Genomic DNA, 25,518 nt, shown 5'->3' on the forward strand with positions numbered 1-25,518 from the left:
CTCATATCCCGTCCTGTGCACTAACTATTGTCTTCACCTGCCTGCCAGACATTCATCAGGATGTTTAAAAGTCCTGGGCAATCTCTGCAGCCCAAGAGTAATGTGATCAGGGGATGTGCCGGATGTCCCATAGACAAAAGCCTTGTGCACATCATAAATACCTGATCACTGCAAAGCGAAAACTGAAATTTGCTTAGGTAAGGCTGTTTATAACTTTTTGCTTACCCACAAAAGTTGCACAAAAAAGTGCTTAGGTGCATTTGCGACTTTTTGTATGACTTTTGGATGCAAAAAAAGCACAAAATGCCTTGATAAATGTTCCCCATAGTTTTTTATTTATTTATTCATTCATTCATTCATGTTGTTTATTTATTTATTTAATTATGCATATACACACACATAAAATTGCTAATATATTCCCCAGCACTCTATAAAGCTCATCATCATCATCACTCGCAGCCCTCAAAAGGTTTATGATCTCCCTGTAGTCTCTCTAGTTTGTTGACTGGCTTCAGGAGCAATCATTTAATTACCCCACCGCTGCCCCTCACTAACTGCTCAGCCTTGCTTGTAGAAGGAAGAATTCAGTAATACTATGAAAGGGGATTGCCCTACCGCTAATATTATATAATAAAAACAATTTACATTATCTGCCAATACAGTAATCATCCATGTGCTTACATAGTATACCGACACCTACTGAGCCGAGTGCCGGTGGACACACATGCTCAATCACACTGCCCTTTACCACAGTCTTATGCCTATACTCTGTATACTGCTTCTTTATTTAGGGAATAAAAATAGCTTTTACCCAGCTTGTCGGGGCACGTCCAGAGCCTGCACTCTAGCACAGCAAATAAAGCCTGCTTCTGAGTTTTCTCCAGACTCTGTATTATTAATATGAATTATTTATCTGCAGGGGAAGTTACTGTAGAATTGAAGATTGACCGGTGACGTTGCAGGGCAGGGGGTAGTGAAAGACACAGGCCCAGATTTATCAAACTGTGTGAGAGAAAAAGTGGAGAGATTTCCCCACAGCAACCAATCACAGCTCAGCTTTCACTTTACCAGAGCTCGTTAGCTGAGCTGTGATTGGTTGCTGGGGGAAAATTTCTCTATTTTTTCTGTCACACAGTTTGATAAATCTGGGCCATAGAGTGTATGCTAGGGCTTTTGGGAGTTGTATCCAAAAACAGAAATTGATCATGTGACACTGGCCAGCAGCCTGCTCACAGGAGCACAGATGTTGCCGAGTGGTTCAGAGAATTGAAAAAGGATGAAAAGGGGCAGATTCAGCCAGGTAATTTTCCTGTAAGAACAGTGGCCAAACTTCTTGCCTTATTTATAATACCCTCATCCTGCAACTCAGTGTGTGACCAGGTCAGAATTATGTATAGTTATGTATAGTTATGTATATGTACAAAGCTCATTTATTTTTGAATTATATTAAGTTGGGCTTCCATATTATAGTCTGACCCACCCCAATAGGTACAGCCCTTTGTCAGTCTCTAATGAAACAGTGACACCTAGTGGCCATATTTAAATTTTACATCTAGGGAACATTAGTAACAAAGAGTGCCAGTGAGCACTAGAATTGGCTTGTGTAAAACATTTTGTTAGTTGACCATCAATGTTTTTATGTCAGCTGCTGCCTTTTCATGGCGGAAGTCTAGCCCTCCATGCCGAGATGGCAGGAGCTCAGCGGTCAGCATGACAGTCTGCCTTTCACACAAACTGCCAGGTCTTGAGAAACCTCATATCCTGGCAGTTTAACCTGTTACATTCCACAGTCATATCATGACGGTAGCACGTAACCGATCTGTGGGGCTTTATTATCACATCAGCAGCTGGGTGACACAATCATGGGATGCCGATGGGTTTCCATGGCAGCTGAGGGGCTTCTGCGAAGTTCACTCCTTTACAGTACAAGTAGGGTCACACATGCTGTATTTTCCTGCGTATTTTCAGCAGCTGATTTAGTTCCCCATTGACTTAAATGGGTGGGAAAATACACAGCAAAATATGGCTTGTATGACCCTACCCTAAAAGAGCTAATATCCACTGTTAAAACTCTGCTGCAGATTTAAAAATTTGTACTATGGATCCCTTTTAGTGAAACATTTCCCACCATGTGGATTGGATTTGTTCAACAATTGTACATTTATTTTATACTATATATTTTAAATAATTGAACTATTATATTGTAATAGTTCAAATGTCATCAAATCTAAATAAAAAATGTGCAACTTCAATATTTGGTTCCTCTAGTCTTGGGTACAGCTTCAGGTTTAGCTCCTATTATAAATGTAGCCATTTCCTTCACTTTCACTGTGTATACATTTTGTTATTTCAGTTATATGGCAGCACATATATCACCTATTGTGTTTTCTTTGTTATAAACGTATGTGTCCTTTTATTGCAGGGAAAAAAAGCTTAAGTCTCGGGCACAAGAACTAGTGAGTGCCTTAGAAAGACTTACAAAGAGCAGTGAAATCCGTCATCAGCAGTCAGCGGAGTTTGTCAATGACTTAAAGAGAGCCAATAGGTTAGTAATAATTAAAACATTTTCTGCCAATAAATTCTGTTATATGACGGGAATCACAGGTATAAATTCATAATATGTGTGAAAACCTAGGCAATAGTCCAATGAGTAACAGGGTGGTTCACTCCCAATAACCCCCAATTGCTATACCGAGCTAGACCAGAGATACACCTATACCATAGGTGAAAAAAGAAAACCGAAATATATCAACAGAGCTGGTGCTTTAGGTTGTGTTGGAAAAAGTTAAATACAATTTATTTATTTGCTTTTTAGTTCACTTACTTGGCCCGTGTGTGAAATAACAAATTAAATAGAGATAGCTGCTTAAAATAATAATTACAAAAATCCACTTCAGATGCTCACTTGGAAGCAACTAGAGGGAAATGGCCCAATGATCCAGTAAGCAGTACATGGATAGGTGTTGGATTACCTGTAAGATCCTATAATGTTTATATTTTCTTCTTATCCCCGAATAGCAACCTTGTGGCAGCTTATGAAAAGGCAAAGAAGAAACATCAGAATAAACTGAAAAAGTTGGAGTCTCAGATGATGGCGATGGTGGAGAGACATGAGACACAAGTGCGAATGCTGAAGCAGAGGATAGCTTTACTAGAGGAGGAGAACTCCAGACCTCATACTAATGAGACCTCTCTGTGAAGCATCAGGCAGTGCCCGCTGATGGCTTCTCCTGTACCCAAAGCACTGCTCTTCAGCACTCTGCTCCTGGGTGTGACTGGTTGTACAATACACTCGCTCTCCACATACTGCTCGCAGGAACATACAGAAATACATATCCTCTTTGTGATGGTTCAGAACTCTGTTTTAAGACACTGGTGTGTGCCAAAAGGATGTTACACTTCCATAAGATGAGATGTCCCATGCCATGTGTTCCATGCAAAAAGAACTGGATGCTCCTGAGCAGAGTTGCACCTTTTGTTTTTTTCAGTTTAGGAGTATGAAAACTTTTATTATACTCTGGAGGACTGGGAGAGGTGCTGTCACGAACAGCAAATAACTATAGCATCAAGCTACTGGTGAGAGGATTCTCCAGTGTCTTTAACCAATACATTGAAATGCTGCATCAGCTCAGCCAGATGGGCGCTCACCCTACAGCTTTAATATGTTCATATAAACTGATGCAGAGATAGTTTTTCTTAGTACACTGTGAGTAAAAGTGCTTTGATTTTCCTTCTCCGGGAGCTGTCAAAATTTATTCATAGCCTATTTTTTTATGTGTTGCTTTTTAATATATACAGAATATTGTGTTCGATTATAATCATATTCTGCTATTAATGGCAAGTGCAGACAACATTAACATTGCCTGGGGGTCAGAGGAAGAACACAAACTTTGGTTAAATACCATGAATATCCATTTTTCGGTGGGTCTAACACTACAGTTGTAATGCCATCTTTTTTGGTAAGGACCACAGTGTTAATAGTATTTTTGATGATTTTCTCAGTTTGTTGTTCCTCATCATATACACATTATCATAATCTCTTCGGTTAATCGCTCATAGTAAGATGGGAGTTGTGTGGAAATGTGAATGCAGTTGTTTATAATATACAACTTCCTGGTGGGCCAGTCCTGTGTCACGGAGCGCTCATCTGTAAAATTAAGATGCACTTTAAAAGTTTTGTTAAGGTCCTTATTTTAGTAAGTTTTACAGATGAAGTTTTATCAGTTGTACAAGTTTGTCTACAGTCAATGCATAAACTGCACATTCCGTCCATTGGTCAGTGACCACATCTGTAAAGCATAATACAAGTAAGTGCTTAGGTCTGTATTCCATGGCAGAAATAGAAGATATACTACTGGACAACTGAAACAAGTGTTAACCTATCCCAGTCCCTCTAGTAAGGGAAGTTGGAAATCAGTGACTGGAGGAGGGATAGTTACGTGCCATTCGCTATAAAAAAAAATAAAAAATCACGTCTTGTCAGCTTATATGAATAAATAACCTAGTCTATAGGATACAGTTTTTATGTATTCTGCTAAGGAAAGAAATGTGTGAAAGAGAAAATCTTATGGATTCAAAATAATCCCGTCTTCAGGCTGGCACTGCTAAATTTTTATTACCATGGGTAGTCCAAGTAAGCCATACCAGCACTTGCCTGTGGTTGCACAATGTTTATTAAATGATACACGCTGGCTAGTGCTGAGCAGTATACTGGTTCATACCGAATACCGAAATTTTTGTCCTGCATGATATGAATTTTTCCCATACTGCAATACCGTTTGGGCCCCTCGGGAATGAATGAATTGTCAACCCAGTGCTGCGCTGTCCCCACATGGGGAAACTAATCAGATGTGACCTGCAAGCGTTGTTCTGCTTCAAACCCCCCCCCCCCCCACCTAAAAATTAATTATCACCCCATCGGGGAACTAATCACATGTGCTGCCTTCCTCGTCCACCTGTTTGTTGCGGGCCGCTGGCGTTGGAACTCTGTACTGTATGCTGTATCCCTATGCCCGGGCTCCAAAAGATAAAGAAATTAAACTTTAACTCACTTTCCCCAGTTGGAGAGCAGTCAGCCTATCACCGGCCGCAGCGATGTTCTGCCTCGGCCGGTGATAGGTTGAGTGCACTGTCATGTAAGAAGCCGGCTTCTTACATGACAGTGTGCTTGACCTATCACCGGCCGAGGCGGGACCTATCACCGGCCGAGGCGGAACATCGCTGCGGCCGGTGATAGGCTGACTCACTTTCCCCAGTTGGAGAGCAAAGTTTAATTTCTTTATCTTTTGGAGCCCGGGCATAGGGATACAGCATACAGTACAGAGTTCCAACGCCAGCGGCCCGCACCAAAAAAGGAGGACGAGGAAGGCAGCGCTTACGCGTGACATGTGATTAGTTCCCCGATGGGGACAGCGCAGCGCTGGGCTGATTATTAATTGGGGAGGAGGAGAAGCAGAACAGCGCTCGCGGGTCACAGGATTTGGGGGGGGGGGGGGGAATACCGTGGAACCGCAATAAGTTACAAAAATACTGTGATACACATTTTTGGTCATACCGCCCAGTATGGTTGTATTGTGACCTCTTTTTGAGCATTTCCCAACAGCTTATCACTTTCATACTGCCTGAACTACAAGTCATTGGGTGATCTCTGGTAGCTTCTCCCCACCGTACCCACCTTGGTTGATTGATTAGAGCTTTTCCTGTTTGGGTATAGGAATAGATCTATCAAGATTTGCAAGGCGCGGATCACCTGATGGCTCACTGTTAAGGAAGCGGAAAAATGATGATAGATTCCATGTAACATTAAGTGGAGGCCTGCAACACCTCCAGCAATTTTGGGATCTAATGAACACTTGTTGGGCCACAAGCAAGTGCCAAATATTTGTACTATAGCCTGAAGATTTTACTGTTCCCTGTGCTTCACACTTACCAGTATATTACTAACTGTTCAGTATCTTACTTGTTAGAAGTGGGAGAATATAACAGGGGTTAGTGGCTTAGGCTCTTAGACTAGACCGTGTAAACATACAACAGATTTCAAGTTCAGACTATTATAAAGCCAGAAATGTGCTCCAAATTTTAGCCCGTATTGCATTTAAGCCATGCTCCTTTTTCATAAACAGGTTTTCTATTTTCCCTATTATGTTATTTGTAGACATCACACGTAGAGGTGGGCAGTATGACCAAAAATGTGTATTATGGTATTTTTGTAACTTATGGCGGTTCCACAGTATATAACGGTTTTTCCTCCCCCCAAATAATGTGACCCATGAGCCCAGCACTGCGCTGTCCCCATCAGGGAACTAATCACATGTCACCCGCAAGCGCTGCCCTCCTGGTCCTCCTGTTTGTTGCGGGCTTCCAGCGCTGGAATTCTATAATGTACACTGTATCCCTATGCCCGGGCTGCAAAAGATAAACAAAATAAACTTTAACTCACCTTCCCCCGTTGGAGAGCTGTCAGCCTATTACTGGCCGCAGTGATGTTCTGCCTCGGCCGGTGATAGTTTGAGCACACTGTCATGTAAGAAGCTGGCTTATTACATGACAGTGCGCTCAACCTATCACCGGCCGAGGCGGAACATTGCTGCAGCTGGTGATAGGCTGACAGCTCTCCAACGTTTCCAGGAAGCAGGTGAGGCCGGTACCGGACCAACGGGAGGTGAGAGTTTATTTTGTATATCTTTTCCAGCCCGTGCATAGGGATACAATGTACAGTATAGAGTGCCGGCGGCCTGCAACACACAGGAGGACGAGGAGGGCAGCACTTGCGGGTGACGTGATTAGTTCCCCGATGGGGACAGGGCAGTGCTTGGCTGTTCATTCATTTCCGAGGGGGGAGGGGCCCAACCGGTATTGCGGTATGGGAAAAATTCATATCGTGCAGGACAAAAATTTCGGTATGAACCGGTATACCGCCCAGCACTAATCACACGTAACTTTACTCTGGCAACAAATGTAAGCTGTCCATGTAGCACCAGCATACAACTGATGATATGCCATGTAAATGTCTGGCTTTCCAAAGTGTATACAATGCCAACTTCTAAATATATGAACAGGATCTGCACAGAAATGGACCCATTCACACACAAGGCTTTGCAGTACAGTTCTTCATTTAAGAGCAGATAATTATCTTTTCTACCCCTTAGTCAAGTAATTTACTGTATTTTCAGCAGACTTTCTCCACCTGGAAACTTTGTATTATGGGGTACTGCATGGATTTATGCTTTACAAAGACTTCTGTAATGTACTATTTTTCTACCGGGTTTCCACTCCCTCCAGTGTCAGAATGTAAACGGGCATTTACATTTTGTGTAGTTTTTGTAAGCAGTATTTGTCCACTCCTCCCCATGGCAGAAATACCACATTACATTGCCTTTCAAGATACTCTTCTTTCTGTCGGGTTGTCATTACATGGTTATTTGATACAAAAATGTAAAAAAATTAAAAATAAACTTCATTTATTTATACAGAGCAATTTATAATGTTTATTTTACAAATGTTCTTATATTCAGAATAAATACTTCATATGTGGAAGTGTCCGTTTTTTTTGTGTGTGCCGTTAAAAGGGATTGCTCCAAGATAGATTACCTATTCTGCAGACAGGATATTAGGGTCTCTCAAAATAGGTGATCAAAGCTTCAGCATTCTAGTTATTATGCTGACATTTTGTTCTTGCACAACTTTCTCTTATCTTCTGCTTCATCTGTGTATCCTATAGGCAGCAGTACATGTGGACAGTCAGATAAGAGACAAGCTGCAGGAAGCTATATATTAGAGAGCACACTATAGTGTACACCTGCTGCACTGATCTGTTGCTCAATGCTTAGCTGAGGAATAGGCTGCATGGAGGTTGTGCACTGATTGTGAGTAAATATACAATAAACAGTCAAGATGAGTTACAGCTAGAGATGAGCGAACTTACAGTAAATTCGATTCGTCACGAACATCTCTGCTCGGCAGTTGATGACTTCAGGTGCTCCGGTGGGCTGGAAAAGGTGGATACATTCCTAGGACTGTATCCACCGGAGCACCTGAAAGGTTCCTTTAGGTTCGCTCATCTCTAATTACAGCAGTGATGTCCAAACTGTGACCCTCCAGATGTTGCAAAACTACAACTCCCAGCATGCCGAGGCAACCAACAGGTGTCCAGCCATGCTGGGAGTTTTAGTTTTGCAACATCTGGAGGGCCACAGTTTGGATACCATTTGAAACAGGAATTCACCAGATAAATAAAAAAAGACCATCTGAAGAATGTTTAATAGTTTGGTTTATTGCTGTGTAATATGTTATTTCTAGACAGGATACAACAAGGAGACAAATCATTAGCAATAAAACCTAGGTCTGAGTATGTAAAACCTCAGAGGGAAGATGCCACTTATATAAAGCTTAAACAAGACAAATACAGTAAAGTGTCATTGCATGAGTCAAACTAAAACCACACTGGCCAATCAATATGACTTCATTTGTGTAGGGTTCTCAAACTTTTATTTGCCTCTGGCCAATAACATAAGGCTTTGTTCATACTAAGGCTAGGTTCACACTACAGAATCTTTCCGGAAAATGTCCGCCCGGAGATTCCGAGTGCGACCAGTGCCAACTGAATCAGTCAGCGCTAGGAGCGCGCGGACACTGCAGTCCCCAATAGACTGCAATGTGTTCCGCGAGTATTTCCGCCTGAAGAATGAGCAACACCTTTCTTCAGTCTGGAATTTGTGAACGGAAAATCCGCTTAAATTGCTAAGTGTGAATTTGTGAACAGAAACCCATTCACTACACATTTTAGTAAGCAGAGTTTTTGCCTGCAATTTCAAAGCGGCATTGCAGGTGGAAATTCTGTAGTGTGAACCTAGCCTAATAGTACAGGTGCATTGTTTTAATCCATTCTTCTTTAAAACCAAACATGGATCCCATAAGAAACATAGAAACATTCCAAAATCCAAAGTTAGAATGGGAAAAAAAAAAAAAAAGCACCTGATTAAGTGGACTGGTATCAACACTTGTGACGCACTGCTGTTTACAGCATTACAGAAATGTATACAGAGGAGATTTCAGTCAATCGGATAAAGGAACTTCACAGTATCACTATGCAACAATACTAAAGAGAAACAATTGGGAAACTTACAGCTGCCAGGACAGATCACATGACTTGGTTGAAAGATAATGCTGCATTGTAAGTGTAGAGAAAATGCAGGGATGGTGCAGCCACTGACTCCAATGCCATTTGCCACAGTTTATCAATGCCGGAACACAGAAAGTGTCATTCAATGCCACAGGAGCTTGCACTGAAGCAACTGTAATGAGACTACAGCCAGTTATATAGCACCTGACACCTTAGTGACCTAATATTCAACACCTTTATTTCCAGAAGCTGCTTGCACAGTTTAACATCTGGAAAATGTGAGTGCCAGATGTTAAAAATTGGTATTAGGTCTCTGTGAAATGTAGTAGTGAGACAGGTATGTGGGGACAGTGGGATGCCTACACATCCATATAGTGCACAAAAAAGATATGTAGTAGTTTAATTAAAACAAGAATACAGAACAGCCAAAGATGAAATGATATTCAAAGGCAACCTGACTTCCTAACATTCAAGCACCACAGCCACTAGGCTAAAGCACTGCACATCACTAGACTTTCACACTTAGGATGAATTACTTTAATGGGTTCTAAACATTATAACAGAAACCTAAAATTATCCTGTTCTCTGAATGCAGCCAGAAAATCAGATGTTTTTATCCTGGAAGAGACTTAACCTATAGTACAAAGCTGCTAATACATTCACATATTCCTTGGCCTAGAGATCAACCAGACAAAAATATTTCTTCACATTTGATCCTAATCCATTAAGATCCTAATAGACAGCACCAATTGGTGCAAAAGATCTTTAAAACAAAACTTGTCAATTCTGAAAAAAATAAAATTAAAGCTGGGAAATTACATCTAAGGGTAGGGTTTAGAGATGAGCGAACTTCCAGTAATTCAATTCATCACGAACTTCTCGGCTCGGCAGTTGCTGACTTTAGCCTGCATAAATGAGTTCAGCTTTCAGGTGCTCCGGTGGGCTGGAGACTCTCTCCTAGGACTGTATCCACCTTTTCCAGTCCACCGAAGCACCTGAGAGCTGAACTAATTTATGCAGGCTAAAGTCAGTAAACACAGAGAAGTTTGACGAATCAAATTACCGTAAGTTCGCTCATCTTTAGTAGGGTTACGTGCCGTGCTTTAATGTATTCTCCTACCCATTGAAGTCAATGGGTAGCAAAATCAGCTGCGTATTTTACTACCCATTGGGGGTTATTCATCAAGAGTGGTGTAGGTGAACGTCTTTTTACCCCATTAATTCATGTGGTGGAGGCTGTGTACCTGCACCAAATGTACTACACGGTGCAGGGCATGTGATGAATCTGGTGCTGATTACATTTCTTACTTCAGTACTCCACTTTGTATGGTGATTCTTCTGTGACTTTTTGTGCGACTTTTTGTCTCATGCGACAAAATGTGTTGGTGTAGATTTGTGCCTAACGGAGCGCAGTTGCGACAAACTGAAAAGTGTATTTCATGAATTCCTGACCACTGCAGTATTTCAACTGAAATCATTTCCTTTGGAAAAACCTTCTAAAGCAAAAGTCGCAATGAAAAGTCTCAAAACAGCAACTGAGAAAAACTCAGACAAATGTACACCACAAAACCAGGGTAAAACCAATGATAAATTCCCCCATTGACTTTAGTGGGTAGGAATATGTGCAGTAGCAAATTCAAAGCAAAATACACTGCTCAAAAAAAATAAAGGGAACACTTAAACAACACAATGTAACTCCAAGTCAATCACACTTCTGTGAAATCGCACTGTCCACTCAGGAAGCAACACTGATTGACAATTTCACATGCAACAAAAAAAGGAAAAAAAAAAAAAAAAAGGAACAGACAACAGGTGGAAATTATAGGCAATTGGCAAGACACCCCACTGTGCACAAGAAAAAAAAAATTCAAAAAAAAGAATTTCCGCTGTAGCATACAGCTGCTAAACAGTATTGTATGGGTAAAGATTTTTCAATAGAAGTCATTTACAAATCTGCTTAACTTTCTGGCACCAGTTGATTTTCCACCAGAGTACCCCTTTTAGAAAAAGAAAAAACTCTACTTTTAATGATCAATGTCCCTTAATGAGTGTTACCCAAATTGAATTAGAAAGCTGGTTTGGCTGTTTTTGGCTTCCTGACCATCTCCAGCAGGCTAGAGAGATCTCAGAGGTAGGACCCACAAAACATTTATTCTCTGTGGATATGCCATGAATATTCCAGGTGGTAATAAACCTTTAATTAATAACTAATCTTTTAGCAAACCTTACAGAATAAGCTATGTCCGCTACAGCTTTACATTATTTTTGCCAATTCTAAACATTGTATATGCCAGTCTCTCTCTCTGCAGGCTCCATCTCTATTGTCCAGTTGTCACTTAGCTTGTGGTTGGGGCCTAGCTGCTGAACACAAACACGGAAGAGGAAATCCTGCTCCTTTATATTTTTATAGTACACTGCAAGAAGGAGGACATTATAAAGCAGTGTACTGTAGCTGTGACTTTACCACTGCAGTGAGATTTAATACGCACTAAAAATGCTTGCGGTTGCAGTAAGTCTCTCTCCCTGCCTCACGCTCCCCTTTCCTTTTGATCGACTTCCACAAGCAGCATCAGTAACCTGGCAGAGGTTTGGGGGTAAAGGAGCTTGATTGGTAAAGAAAGAGGTATTTTATGTGATACATAATGTCTCAGTATTAGGGTGCAGTTACATGAGTTATGCTCATTGCCTCCTAATTCATGAGGTTTTCCAAGGAACAGGCTCCCTTCAAATATTATGTACATTTAAATAGACAAACTAAAACTTTTCAGGAAGAGATTTCCTTACATCAATCAAGTGCGAACGTGAAACAATTACTAGTATGTGAGGATATGTATAAACTAATATCTGTCCCTTAGAGGTCACCCTAGTAGAGGGGCAATTTCCCTGAAAGAGGCGGCGGTCTTATATAGGAACCTTTCCCAAATGCCCACATACAGATCATCTCTTCCATTGCATTATTGACCATTAGAAAAGAGTATTGCTGTTTGATCTTAATAGATACTTGTTCTTGACATTCTAAGAAATGCATTAAAGAGGTATTCCGGCATCTAACATTTAATCCCCTATCCAAAGGATAGATAAGGTGTCTGATGGTGGGGGGCCCCGTGATCTCGCTGCAGCACCCACATTGTATGCGGAGCTGCGTCTCCAGTTTGCGGTTGCTGCAGCGAGATCGCAGGGGGTCCCAGCGGCAGGCCCCCCGCGATCAGACATCAAATCCCTTATCCAAATGTTAGATCCCGGAATACCCCTTTAACACATTGTAATACCAACTGACTTTCCTACCATGCAAAACATATGGAGAAAATATACGGTTTAGTGTCATTTTAATAGGACAAAATATGCCTGTTTGCCAATCTTCACACATACAGTTGTGTAGCTGAGCATTATATTCTAGGAGTCAGTACATGATTCCATATATACATAGCTCTAAGTATAGGTCAGTAGCCAGAATAAAAACAAAATCATTTACACAGAGAAACCAGAAAAGCTGAAATTTTGTTACTATAACAAGGGGACATTTTACCACCTAGAGACTGTATATTAAAAGAAATGTTTAGAAGCCAATAAAACATGACACCGAAGATGAGTAAACACCAAACTTGTAGTATTTGTTCTGTGCATTTATATAAATAATCACAACATTGGGGCGAGAGGGGTGCATTATGTCCTCTGTCCCTAGGAACCTCCTTTCACTCCACCAGGAATTAACCTTAGCTCTTACATGGTCATTTTTCTAGGATAATCTCATACTTTATTATATTAGAGTCCATTGAAAATTGTGCACTATGAACTAGGGAGTGGGACATGTCCATATTGGCCAAACTTCTATCACATCTGATTTACTTCTGCATATATCACTTATCTTAGGCACCATATGTAGACTTGCAAATAAGAAAACATCATCTCCCCAATATTCTTTTTGAAGTCTAAAATTACTCACTATAGAACTGTGCTACATATTAAATTGTTTTCTGAAAGTAAACGTAATAACCTGTCTGAATACAAGTTAGTATATAGTGCTGCACTCCCAGTGAGCCTCAAAAGACATGATCATATTTACTGCGGTTCTAAGAACTTCCCTCACGCATAGTCAGTGCAGAACCGTCTTGTGTGTCCCTGGTAAAGGACAATGAATACATTAAAGTCAGCTGTCATTACCTGCCAACGATCACAATAAAAAGTGGTCCTGCCACTCCAATATGTTACTTCTGATTGTGCCCCCCGATCTAACAAAGTAGGTATTATGTGGCATTTAGGCCAAGTTTACACTGTGTTCAAGTGAAACCGCTCAGTCTATGCAGCAGAAAAACTTCAAATGCATACGCCAAAGTGTGCCACAGTATTGCCATAGAGTGGCATACATAAGGGAACAATCCCAACATATAGAATACAGCCTGAACATTTTTGGAAACTATTTCACAGAAAGGTGGAGGGAAAAGCAATTGCTTGCAGTCAGCCAGGATAGCGGGATGCATTACACAAAATAAATGCAGACAACAAGCATGTGATCCCCTAATGAATACATTCATTCCTCAGAAAAGGTTGTGTACATCTCAGGCTGTCCTATGTATGAAGGAGCAGCAGAAAAAGGGAAATAAGGTAGATGTCTAAGGAGAGTTTGTGTCTAGTCCCATTAGAGTGACGCTTCTAAACAGCTGTAAGCTAAAGAAATATCCATTCTATCCTCCCAGTATGCTTACAGTCACTATGGACATGCTACAGAAGAGGTAACTGCTAACATTCTGCATTCATAGGAACAGACAGTTATACCCTGAATATTATGAGCTCACTTCAGAGGTTAATGTCAGGTAATGTGCAGTGCATTTTATACAAGGCAACAAAAATACAGACACCCCCACAACAAGTGGTGTGCAGCAATGCTGAAGTCACCATTGACAACACATTCATATTACATTCAAGCTACACCAAGTAAGAGCTATATAGTAAACCAAGGGTCACATCTATCTCAGGGAGTTGTAGACTGAGAAGAGTTTGTTAGGACAAACTACATTTAGGCAATGCCCACTGAATATGTATGACAGGAGAGTTGAACACTGAAAAGGTACTTGTGTGTAAAAAACTGATATTGCAAAAACAGTGCAAGAAGGAAAGATACCCCCTTCACCAGATACTCACAATTACATAGAGTGAGGTCCTGTTCATAGGACAGACCTTCTCTTAACCCCCAGTAGATCCCTGCACATCCTTGAAAAAAACCTGAGGAAGGTAAGGCTTGGTTATAACCCGCTCTTGGCTGCTACAGTGCAGCACTCATGGACCTTGTGCAGCTGCTGGTGGGTCAGAAATCCAAGGATTTCATGATGGCATCCCTGTCAAACCGGAATCCCAGGAAGGCTTTGGAAGAAAGGGGGTATTCTAGAGTCCCATTGCAAGTGTCATCACCATCTTGATCATACTGCTGTCCTTCAGAGGGGATGCTAACATCAAATACAGAGTCTGAGGGAAAAAAATAGCATTAAAAAATATATTTAATGTCTATCCACAACTAAATACATGGGCTTGTATGGACAGGACCACACACCTCACTATAAACAGTATTCTCTATGGAGAATATATGTTAATACAGGTCATACTGCATTAAACATTAAATGATGAGCAGCTTAGAGGAGCATGCCTGGCCACTCATTGGACTTCTGTGTGGGTCACCTGGCAGCAGTTCTTGGACTCTCCTGGCTTTCTAAGGTTATTAGGCTGAACTCTGGATCATCACTTTTTTTCCCACAAGTTGTTTGAAGTCTTATCCTTTTTTCTCTGCCCCTTCGTTCCCCATTCTTTATTCTCAACCCTGTAGATTCTTAACTTATCCAACTGTATTTGAGCATTCTACCTGTGGCTTACCAGGCAATGACATATATATATATATATCCCATACTTCCAGTTAAAAGTAAAAAATGTGTCCCACACCAGCCAGTGGTTGGTTGAGTGTTGTGACATGTTGACCACAGTACCAGGAAGTACAGCGGAGAGGAGCCCAGGAGGTAGGGGATTTTTTTTGTTTGTATTTAATTTTTTTACTTTTAGCACGCAGCCTTGTTTTATAAAAGACGAAAAAAAAGGTTTTGCCAGACAACTTCTTTAATCCTTTTTCCCCCAGCATGCCTTTGGGGCCTTAATGCCCAAGCATAATACTGACAAGTAATATACCAGGCCATGTTGCACATCACAAGATGTAAGAGAAAGGAAAAAGCCGGCGACTCACCATTCGTACGTATTCAGACTTCTTTTATTGAGGTACTCACATAAAAATCTCAGGAGGGGACATGAACGGGGGGGTACAGATAGGAGACAAGCTCCGTTTCGCACTGTCTAGTGCTTCATCAGTGCACATCACAAGACCCCCAGCTGTCATGGCTGAAGACAACAGAGGCCAAGGATCTCCACAGCTGATGCAGAAGGTAAGCTGCATGCAAGCACTCTACATGCCACAGACAAATCATGACCGCTGCATGTGAAGAGAGTTAAACTACCCTCCTCTCCATGTAGTTACAGCAGGAGCCCCGCTATCATACTAATGGCAAAGCTCTCGTGATCCCTGCACGGTAAAGCCGGTTATGCTCATTTTAGCCCCACTGTGAAAACGCAGCAGGCTAGAATAAGTTGACTATTTATGACCAACATAAAATAACGTAAGAGATTAATCTAAATCTATGAATACATGAGTTATCAATGATTCTTGTCTCCTACTAACTTATCAAATCTCTTCTAATCACAAGAGCTGTGGAGCTATGATCACATTGAGCACTGGTTATAGCCCATAACTTATCACAGAAAGGAAGTTCTGAAATCATATACTGAAACTAGAGATGAGAGAACTTACAGTAAATTCGATTTGTCACGAACTTCTCGGCTCGGCAGTTGATGACTTTTCCTGCATAAATTAGTTCAGCTTTCAGGTGCTCCGGTGGGCTGGAAAAGGTGGATACAGTCCTAGGAGACTCTTTCCTAGGACTGTATCCACCTTTTCCAGCCCACGGGAGCACCTGAAGGCTGAACTAATTTACGCAGGAAAAGTCATCAACTGCCAAGCCGAGAAGTTTGTGACGAATCGAATTTACTGTAAGTTCGCTCATCTCTAACTGAAACACATACTATAAAAGGTACTCCACCCCTAGACATCTTATCCCCTATCCAAAGGATAGGGGATAAGATGTCTGATCACAGGGGTCCCGCAGCTGGGGACCCCCGCAATATAGCATGAGACACCCACCTGTTTCTTGTACGGAAGCGCTGGAGGGTCTGGGTCCCATAGACTTGTATTGAGGGGTCGGGACGTGACTTCACATGGGGGCCGAGTCGTGACGTCACAAACTTCCGTTCCCGTGGTCGGGACCCAGACTCTCCAGCGCTTCCGGACAAGAAACAGGTGGGTGTCGCATGCTATATTGTGGTGGTCCCCAGTGGTGGGACCCCCGCGATCAGACATCTTATTCCCTATCCTTTGGGTAGGGGATAAGATATCTAGGGGTGGAGTACCCCTTTAAGGAAATATAACATTCAATTAAATTTCTAGTTTTTTTAAAAAATGAAAGGGGGAAAAAAAAAAAAGATACGAACCCACATCAAAATTGTCATTTAGCCTCCTGGGGTTAAGCTTTCGCTCTGATTTCTATGAAAAGATACAGAAACAAGATGGTTATTGCACTAAATCTCATTGCCTGCATGCTGTTAAATCAGCTACATACCCTACAGATACATACTGGATTTCTTCTCTACTACTCTGATAACACAACTTTTTCTTTGTTGAACTTTCTCATGGTTATGAATTTTCTGATGGATGGGTTTTGGAGCTTACCAGAACACTGTTCTGCTGCTGCTTAGCTTGTGCATTGTGGATCCCATTCACTTTCTTCTTCTGGATTTGGATTGGAGAATCTTGATGTTTCTTACCGTTACTCTTAAGGTTTTGATTCTAACACACAAAACAGTGTATTATGAGTTTTCTACACTGCTGCATTGTTCAGGAACATACATACATCTTTAATGACACCCAATCTGATATTCATACATCCTATTATTAAAGGTATTCTGAGGGCATTCCCATCTGGGGTCTCATTTCTGGGACCTGTACCTAGGGGTTGGGGGGAAAAGGTTAGAAAATCTGTGGCAAACAAAAAAATTATAATTAGATTTTACGGTCATTAAAGGGGTACTCCGCCCCTAGACATCTTATCCCCTATCCAAAGGATAGGGGATAAGATGTCTGATCGTAGGGGGTCCGGCCACTAGGACCCCCACGATCTCTGTCTTAGCACTCTGTTTCAAGCGGCCATGGTCGTGACTAATCCTTCGGATATGAGAATTTATAGTTGGTTTGACAATTCAGGCAGTCAGAAAGGTGTGAACTTAATTTAAAAAATGGGAGTAAATATTAGACGGTGGTTTGAGTCGATTTGGAGCCCTTGGTTAGACACTCCGGGGTTGCCGTCTGCGTAGAAGTCCTATGGAGGTGCTTTTAGAGGGGGCGAGGGGGCCTCGCCATTGATGTGCCTATGTCTTCTTGACCATTTCTATAGATGTTATGCTTTTTTATTGGTTTCCTGGTTGACCTGGTATATCTATGTTGTCTGCGTCTGCTCCATTGTCCGCCCTTCTGTGTTGCGTTGCACCCCGAGATGCATGGTGTTTTTTGAGACTACTCTATGTTCTTTTTTCCTTACTATAGGAGAGAGGACACTGGGATTGGGGGGAGGGGGTGGGTATTGGCCTTTTTTGTGGGTGGGAAGGGGGGAATTTGAGGATGTTGGTCTGTATTGTTTATTCTTCTTGTATGAAAAAATTGTTTAATAAAAATTTTATGAGTTAAAAAAAATAATAATATTAGGCGGTGGGTGGGATTATATAGTCAGGGGGTGTATATGTTGTACTATATGTAATATCCCACCCACCATCTGATATTCACTCCCATACTATAAATCCTCATATCTCAGTAATAGAAGGGCATATCAAGAAACCGTACAAAGGTGTGTGTGATCAGGGCACCCTAAGCTATTTAATGAAAATGCTATCTCTTTTTTGAGGGGTTGGTCACAAGCCCACTTTAAGTAAACTGCATTAAGCTGTTTTTAATTTCCCAACCAGCTGATGCATGCTAGCCAGACGGTCCTTGACTTTGTGCAGGCCCCAAAAAAGAGATATGTGGACCTTCCATAAATATCCAGAGGGGAATTCCATGGGGGAAATTTTTTTTTTTTTTTATATCAACTGGCTTCAGAAAGTTAAACAGATTTGTAAATTAGCAACAGGAAATGTCGCTCACCCCTTCAAACGATAATAGAAAGAAGAGTTGTCCAGCGCTGGGTTTGCAGGTAAAAGCTTGCTTTTATTTAGAAAATCTGACAGAAACACTTATTGACATTGTCGTCTGTTAAGTGTTTCTGTCGGATTTTCTAAATAAAAGCAAGCTTTTACCTGCAAACCCAGCACTGGACAACTCTTCTTTCTAGATTTGTAAACTACTTCTATTAAAAAAATCTTAATCCTTTCAATAATTATCAGCTGCTAAAGTTGAGTTGTTGTTTTCTGTCTGGCAACAGTGCTCTCTGCTGACATCTCTGCTTGTCTCGGGAACTGCACAGAGTAGAAGAGGTTTGCTATGGGGATTTGCTTCTAAACTGGGCGGTTCCCGAGACAGATGTCATCAGAGCACTTAGAGAAGAACAACTCAACTTCAGCAGCTCATAAGTACTGAAAGGATTAAGATTTTTTAATAGAAGTAATTTACAAATCTGTTTAACTTTCTGGAGCCAGTTGATATATAAAAAAAAGTTTTTTCCTGGATAACCCCTTTAACCCCATTATGACCCTAAGGGCCCCTTTTGCACATCTGACCACTGTCACTTTAAGGATTAATAACTCTGGGATGCTTTTACAGATTATTCTGATTCCAAGATTGTTTTTTCGTGACATATTCTACTTTATGTTAGTGGTAAATTTTCATCGATACTTGCATCATTTCTTGGTGAAAAATTACAAAATTTTATGAAAAACATTGAAAATTTTGCATTTTTCTAACTTTGAAGCTCTCTGCTTGTAAGGAAAATAGACATTCCAAATAAATTATATATTGATTCACATATACAATATGTCTACTTTATATTTGCATCATACAGTTGACATGTTTTTACTTTTGGAAGACACCAGAGGGCTTCAAAGTTCAGCAGCAATTTTCTAGTTTTTCACAAAATTTTCAAAATCAGAATTTTTCAGTGACCAGTTCAGTTTTGAAGGGGATTTGGAGGGCGTTCATACTAGAGATTCTAAATCATTTTTATTTTTTTTTACACTCGCATGTTCTTGTAAGGCTGGGTTCACACTACGTTTTCTCCCATACGGGAGCGCATACGGCAGGGGGGAGCTAAAAGCTCGCGCTCCCGTATGTCACCGTATGCGCTCCCGTATGTCATTCATTTCAATGAGCCGACCGGAGTGAAACGTTCGGTCCGGTCGGCTCATTTTTGCGCCGTATGCGCTTTTACAACCGGACCTAAAACTGTGGTCAACCACGGTTTTAGGTCCGGTTGTAAAAGCGCATACGGCGCAAAAATGAGCCGACCGGACCGAACGTTTCACTCCGGTCGGCTCATTGAAATGAATGACATACGGGAGCGCATACGGTGACATACGGGAGCGCGAGCTTTTAGCTCCCCCCTGCCGTATGCGCTCCCGTATGGGAGAAAACGTAGTGTGAACCCAGCCTTAACCCAGTTTTTGAATTTTTACAAAGGCTAATAGGAGAAAAAGTCCCACAAAATTTGTAAACCAATTTCTCTCGAGTAAGGAAATACCTCATATGTGTATGAAGTGCTCGGCGAGCGCAGTAGAGGGCTCAGAAGGAAAGGAGCGACAATGGGATTTTGGAGAGTGAGTTTTTCTGAAATGGTTTTTGAGGGGCATGTCCCATTTAGTAAGCCCCTATGTTGCCAGATTAGCAAAAGAAAACCCCACAAGGCATACTATTTTGGAAACTACACCCCTCAAGGCACGTAACAAGGGGTACAGTGAGCCTTAACACCCCACATGTGTTTGACGACTTTTCGTTAAATTCGGATGTGTAAATGAAAGAATATTTTTTTCACTAAAATGCAGTTTTTTCCCCAAATTTACAATTTTTTTTTACAAGAGGTAATAGGAGAAAATGCCCCCCAAAATTTGTAACCCCATTTCTTCTGAGCATGGAAATACCCCATGTGTGGATGTCAAGTGCTCTGCTGGTGCACTACAATACTCAGAAGAGAAGGAGCCACATTTGGCTTTTTGAAAGCAAATTTTGTTGAAATGGTTTTTGGGGGCATGTCACATTTAGAAATCTCCTGTGGTGCCATAACAGCAAAAAAATAAAAAATAAAATAAACGCACATGGCATACTATTTTGGAAACTACACCCCTCAAAGCACGTAACAAGGCATACAGTGAGCCCTAACACCCCACAGGCGAACTACAATGCTAAGAAGAAAATGAGCTTTTGGAGAGAGAATTTGTTACATTTTTCATTTTCACGGACCACTGTTCCAAAAATCTGTCAGACACCAGTGGGGTGTAAATGCTCACTGCACAGCTTATTACATTCTGTGAGAGGTGTAGTTCTAAATTGGGGTCACAAGTGGGGGGTTCCACCGTTCTGGCACCATGGGGGCTATGTAAATGCACATGGCCTTCAATTCCAGCCAAATTCTCTCTCCAAAAGCCCAATGGGGCACCTTCTCTTCTCAGCCCTGTAGTGCACCAGCAGAGCACTTAACATCCACATATGGGGTATTTAAATACTCAGGAGAAATGGTGTTACAAATTTTGGGGGTCTTTTTTCCTATTACCCCTTGTGAAAATGAAAAACTTTGGATAACACCAGCATTTCAGTGAAAAATACAAAGGTTTTATTTTCAACGAAAATTCTTCAAACACCTGTGGGTAGTTAAGGCTCACTATATATTTTTTTGCGTTTGTCAGAACCGCTGTAACTATCAGCCACCCCTGTGCAAATCACCTCAAATGTACATGGCGCTCTCACTCCTGAGCCTTGTTGTGCCCCCGCAGAGCATTTTAAGTCCACATATGGGGTATTTCCAAACTCAGGAGAAATTGCATTACAAATTTTGGGGGTCTTTTCCTTTTAACTTTTCTAACATAGTAACATAGTTCATAAGGTTGAAAAAAGACCAGAGTCCATCAAGTTCAACCTATATCCCTAATGAGTCCATATTGAGTTGATCTAGAGGAAGGCAAAAAAAAAAAAAAAAAGTATGAGGTAAAAATTCCTTCCAGACTCCAAATATGGCATCAGAATAAATCCCTGGATCAACGTTCTGTCCCTATAAATCTAGTATACATAACCAGCGATGTTCTTATTCTCCAAAAATGCATCCAGACACCTTTTGAACTGTTTTACAGAGTTCACCCTGACCACTTCCTCAGGCAGAGAATTACACAGTCTCACTGCTCTTACAGTAAAGAACCTCTGTCGGTGATGGTGTAGAAACCTTCTTTCCTCTAAACGTAGAGGATGCCCCCTCATTATAGATACAGTCCTCGGTATAAATAGATCATGGGAGAGATCTCTGTACTGTCCCCTGATATATTTATACATAGTTATTAGGTCTCCCCTAAGTCTTTTTTCTAAACTAAATAACCCCAATTCCGATAATCCTTCTGGGTACTGTAGTCCTCCCATTCCCTGTATTACCCTGGTTGCCCGTCTTTGAACCCTCTCCAGCTCCACTATATCTTTCTTGTACACTGGTGCCCAGTACTGTACAGGAGTATTCCATGATTTTATTTGCTTTGGCAGCAGCTGCCCAACACTGCCCACTACAGCTAAATTTACTATTAACTAAGACTCCTAAATCCTTTTCCATGTCAGTCGTCCCAAGTGTTCTCCCATTTAATACATGATCCCAGCCCGGATTTTTCCTCCCCATGAGCATTACCTTACATTTATCAGTGTTGAACCTCATTGGCCACTTCCCAGCCCAAACCTCAAACCTATCCAGATCCATTTGTAACAGTGCACTGTCCTCTATAGTGTTTACCACTTTACAGCGTTTAGTATCATCTGCAAAGATTGCTACTTTACTATTTAACTCCTCTACAAGGTCATTAATGAATGTATTAAATAGAACAGGACCCAAGATGGACCCCTGTGGTACCCCACTAGTAACAGTCACCCAATCAGAATAAGTACCATTAATAACCACCCTCTGTTTCCTACCATTGAGCCAGTTACTTACCCACTTGCACCCATTTTCCCCCAGTCCAATCCTTCTTATTTTATGCACCAATCTTTTATGTGGCACTGTATCAAATGCTCATAAAAAAAACTCATAAAACCTGATCAGGTTAGTTTGACAGGACTGATCCCTCATAAAGCAATGCTGATATGGGGTCATACTTTTATTTTTATTAAGATACTCCAAAATAGCATCTCTTAGAAAACCCTCAAACAATTTAAATACAACGGAGGTTAAACTAACAGTTCTATAATTCCCATTGTCACCTTTTGATCCCTTTTTAAATATTGGTACCACATTTGCCATGTGCCAGTCCTGGGGAACAGTCCCTGTTACTATAGAGTCCCTGAATATTAAAAATAGGGGTCTATCACATTACTTAATTCCTTTAGAACACGGGGGTGAATGCCATCTGGACCTGGCGATTTGTCTATTTAGATTTTTTGTAGGCGGCACTGTACTTCTTCCTGGGTTAGACAGGTGACCTGTACTGGGGAGTTTACCTTATCTTGCTGTATTTCACCTGGCATTTCATTTTCCTCAGTGAATACAGTGGAGAAGAATTTGTTTAATATATTTGCTTTTTCCTGATCCCCGTTTATAATTTCTTCCTCATCATTTTTTAAAGGGCCTACATTTCCATTTTTGATCTTTTTGCTATTTATATAGTTAAAGAACATTTTGGGGTTAGTTTTACTCTCTATGGCAATGAGTCTGTCTCTATTTTTGTGTTTTTTATCTGTGTTTTTACATATTTTAAATTTTTCTCTATAGCTTTTAAATGCTTCTTCACTGCCATCCTGTTTTAGTAGTTTAAATGCTTTATTTTTGACATTTATTGCCCCTTAACATTTTTATTCATCCATATTGGTTTTCTTTCATTTCTGACCCTTTTATTCCCATAAGGTATATACATCTTACAGTGAGAATTTAAGATATTTTTAAAAGTCTCCCATTTAGTGTCAGTATTCTTGTTTTTGAGGACATTATCCCATTTTATATTGTTAAGGGCTTCTCTGAGTTGATCGAACTTTGCCTTCCTAAAGTTCATTGTTTTTGTGGCCCCTCGAGAGAGTCCCTTATTGAAGAACAAGCTATAATGTATTATATTATGATCACTATTTCCTAGGTGTCCTTTTACGTGCACATTAGTTACTCTGTCAGGTCTGTTGGTTAATATTAAGTATAGTAGGGCGCCCCCTCTGGTCGGGCCCTTCACCATTTAGGACAGATAATGGTCTTTAGCTATAGTCAGAAACCTGTTTCCTTTATGAGAATCACAAACTCTGTCTCCCAATTTATATCAGGATAGTCCCCCATTATTATCACATCATTCTGAATTGCTGCCTTGTTTATTTGCCTCTGTAATTGATCTTCTGCCTCTTCCATTATGTTTGGTGGCTTATAGCAAACCAATATCAGGATTTTTTTATTTATTTTTATCTCCATATATTTCTACCAATAATGACTCCACATTATCGTTTCCATCCCATATATCCTCCCATAGTGCGGCCGTCAGACCCGATTTCACATACAGACAAACTCCTCCCCCTTTCCGTTTTGTCCGATCCTTCCTGAATAGACTATAACCCTGTATGTTGACCGCCCTGTCACAGCTGTCGACCAACCAAGTCTGTGTTATACCCACTATGCCATAACTTTCTTCAGACATCAACCACTCCAGTTCCTCTGTTTTATTGGACAGACTTCTGGCATTAGTCAACATGCAATTCAATGGTGTATGTTTTTTTTCTTCCTATGAAGCCTATCCCTATTAACTATTCTAACCCCTCCCTCCGCTCCACCCCCAGGTACATTGATAAGTCCCCCCTCTCTATCTACACTTTCTTCCCCCTCTATGTTGTAGGTTTCCTCCCCCCCCCCCCCCCAGTCCCTAGTTTAAACACCCTTCTAGCCATCTTCTCCGCAATCACAGCTGCACCCTCCCCATTGAGTTGCAGACCGTCCCTACGGTAGAGCTGGTAACCGACAACAAAGTCAGCCCAATTCTCCATGAACCCAAACCCCTCCTTCCTACACCAGCTTCTGAGCCACTTGTTTACCTCCCCAATCTCCTGCTGCCTCTCTGGTGTGGCTCGTGGTACAGGTAATAGATCAGAAAATATTACCTTGGAGGTCCTTGCCTTAAGCTTGCGGCCTAAGTCCCTGAAATCATTTTTTAGGACACTCCACCTACCTCTTACTTTGTCATTGGTGCCAATATATACCATGACTGCTGGATCCTCTCCAGCCCCACCCAGCAACCTGTCAACCCAATCTGCAATGTTACTGTGAAAAGAAAGAGCTGCCGGCACAGGTAACTTGAGAATCGGACCTCAGCAATGAACAGTGTGCAAACGACCAGTGTCGAGATGTGGGTATATGTCTTGAAAGTGTCCTGCGGTGCTCTCCCTCTATAGAAGCACAGTAGCAGAAATATCCATACAATAGTAAGAAACGGACGGGGCACTCCCGGGTCTTCTTTCAATATGACTTTATTCGGAAGGTGTTACAGCAGCGGGACCGCCGGGCAGATCTTTAAGCCACTCTGCAATGTGCCGACCTCGAGCACCAGGAAGACAACACAGTGTTCGGCGATCCCGGTCTTTGTGACAGATCTTTGTCAAAATAAAAAGTATGTGGCAACACCAGCATGTTAGTGTAAAAATGTTTTTTTTTTTTTTTTTTTTTACAATAACATGCTGGAGTGGGCGCCTACTTTACCTTTTCATAAGGGGTAAAAGGAGAAGGGGTATGTGTATATGTAGTGTTTTACTTTTTATTTTGTGTAGTGTTTTTAGGGTACATTCACACAGTCGAGGGTTCACAGCGAGTTTCCCTCTGGGAGTTTGAGCTGCAGCGGAATATTTGCTGCATCTCAAACTTGCAGCGAGAAACTTACTGTACACCCGCCTGTGTGAATGTACCCTGTAAATTCACATGGGGGGGGGGGGGGGCAAACCTCGAGCGCATGCCCTTTGGCTGTCCGTGCATGCTGGGGGTTGTAGTTATGCAACAGCTGGAGGCACACTGGTTGCAAAACACAGAGTTTGTTACTTAGTGTTTCCCAACCAATGCGCCTCCAGCTGTTGCAAAACTACAACTACCAGCATGCATGGTCTGTCAGTGCATGCTGGGAGATGTGGTTTTGCA

At 41.3% G+C, this 25,518-nt stretch overlaps 2 protein-coding genes across 8 annotated transcripts in view; one reads left to right on the plus strand and one right to left on the minus strand.

The window, feature by feature from the left end:
- The window catches only part of MCC (MCC regulator of WNT signaling pathway), a 418,752-nt gene extending 415,016 nt beyond the window's left edge, over positions 1-3,736 (plus strand). For all 6 annotated transcript variants that reach the window (XM_056537453.1, XM_056537452.1, XM_056537454.1 and 3 more), the window contains 2 exons: positions 2,423-2,545; positions 3,019-3,736. In XM_056537453.1, coding sequence (XP_056393428.1) covers positions 2,423-2,545; positions 3,019-3,199 — 304 coding nt within the window. In that variant the 3' untranslated portion in view covers positions 3,200-3,736. The remainder of the gene's footprint in view (positions 1-2,422; positions 2,546-3,018) is intronic.
- A 7,995-nt stretch (positions 3,737-11,731) lies between these two features.
- Positions 11,732-25,518, minus strand: part of DCP2 (decapping mRNA 2) — a 76,308-nt gene continuing 62,521 nt past the window's right edge. Inside the window, exons 9-11 of one of the 2 annotated variants that reach the window (XM_056537459.1) lie at positions 16,938-17,054; positions 16,700-16,751; positions 11,732-14,581 (exon numbers count right to left, since the gene is read on the minus strand). In XM_056537459.1, coding sequence (XP_056393434.1) covers positions 14,424-14,581; positions 16,700-16,751; positions 16,938-17,054 — 327 coding nt within the window. In that variant the 3' untranslated portion in view covers positions 11,732-14,423. The remainder of the gene's footprint in view (positions 14,582-16,699; positions 16,752-16,937; positions 17,055-25,518) is intronic. The other variant, XM_056537460.1, reaches the window with a different exon arrangement.

The sequence above is a fragment of the Hyla sarda genome, chromosome 1, assembly GCF_029499605.1.
Source record: "Hyla sarda isolate aHylSar1 chromosome 1, aHylSar1.hap1, whole genome shotgun sequence".
NCBI lineage: Eukaryota > Metazoa > Chordata > Amphibia > Anura > Hylidae > Hyla > Hyla sarda.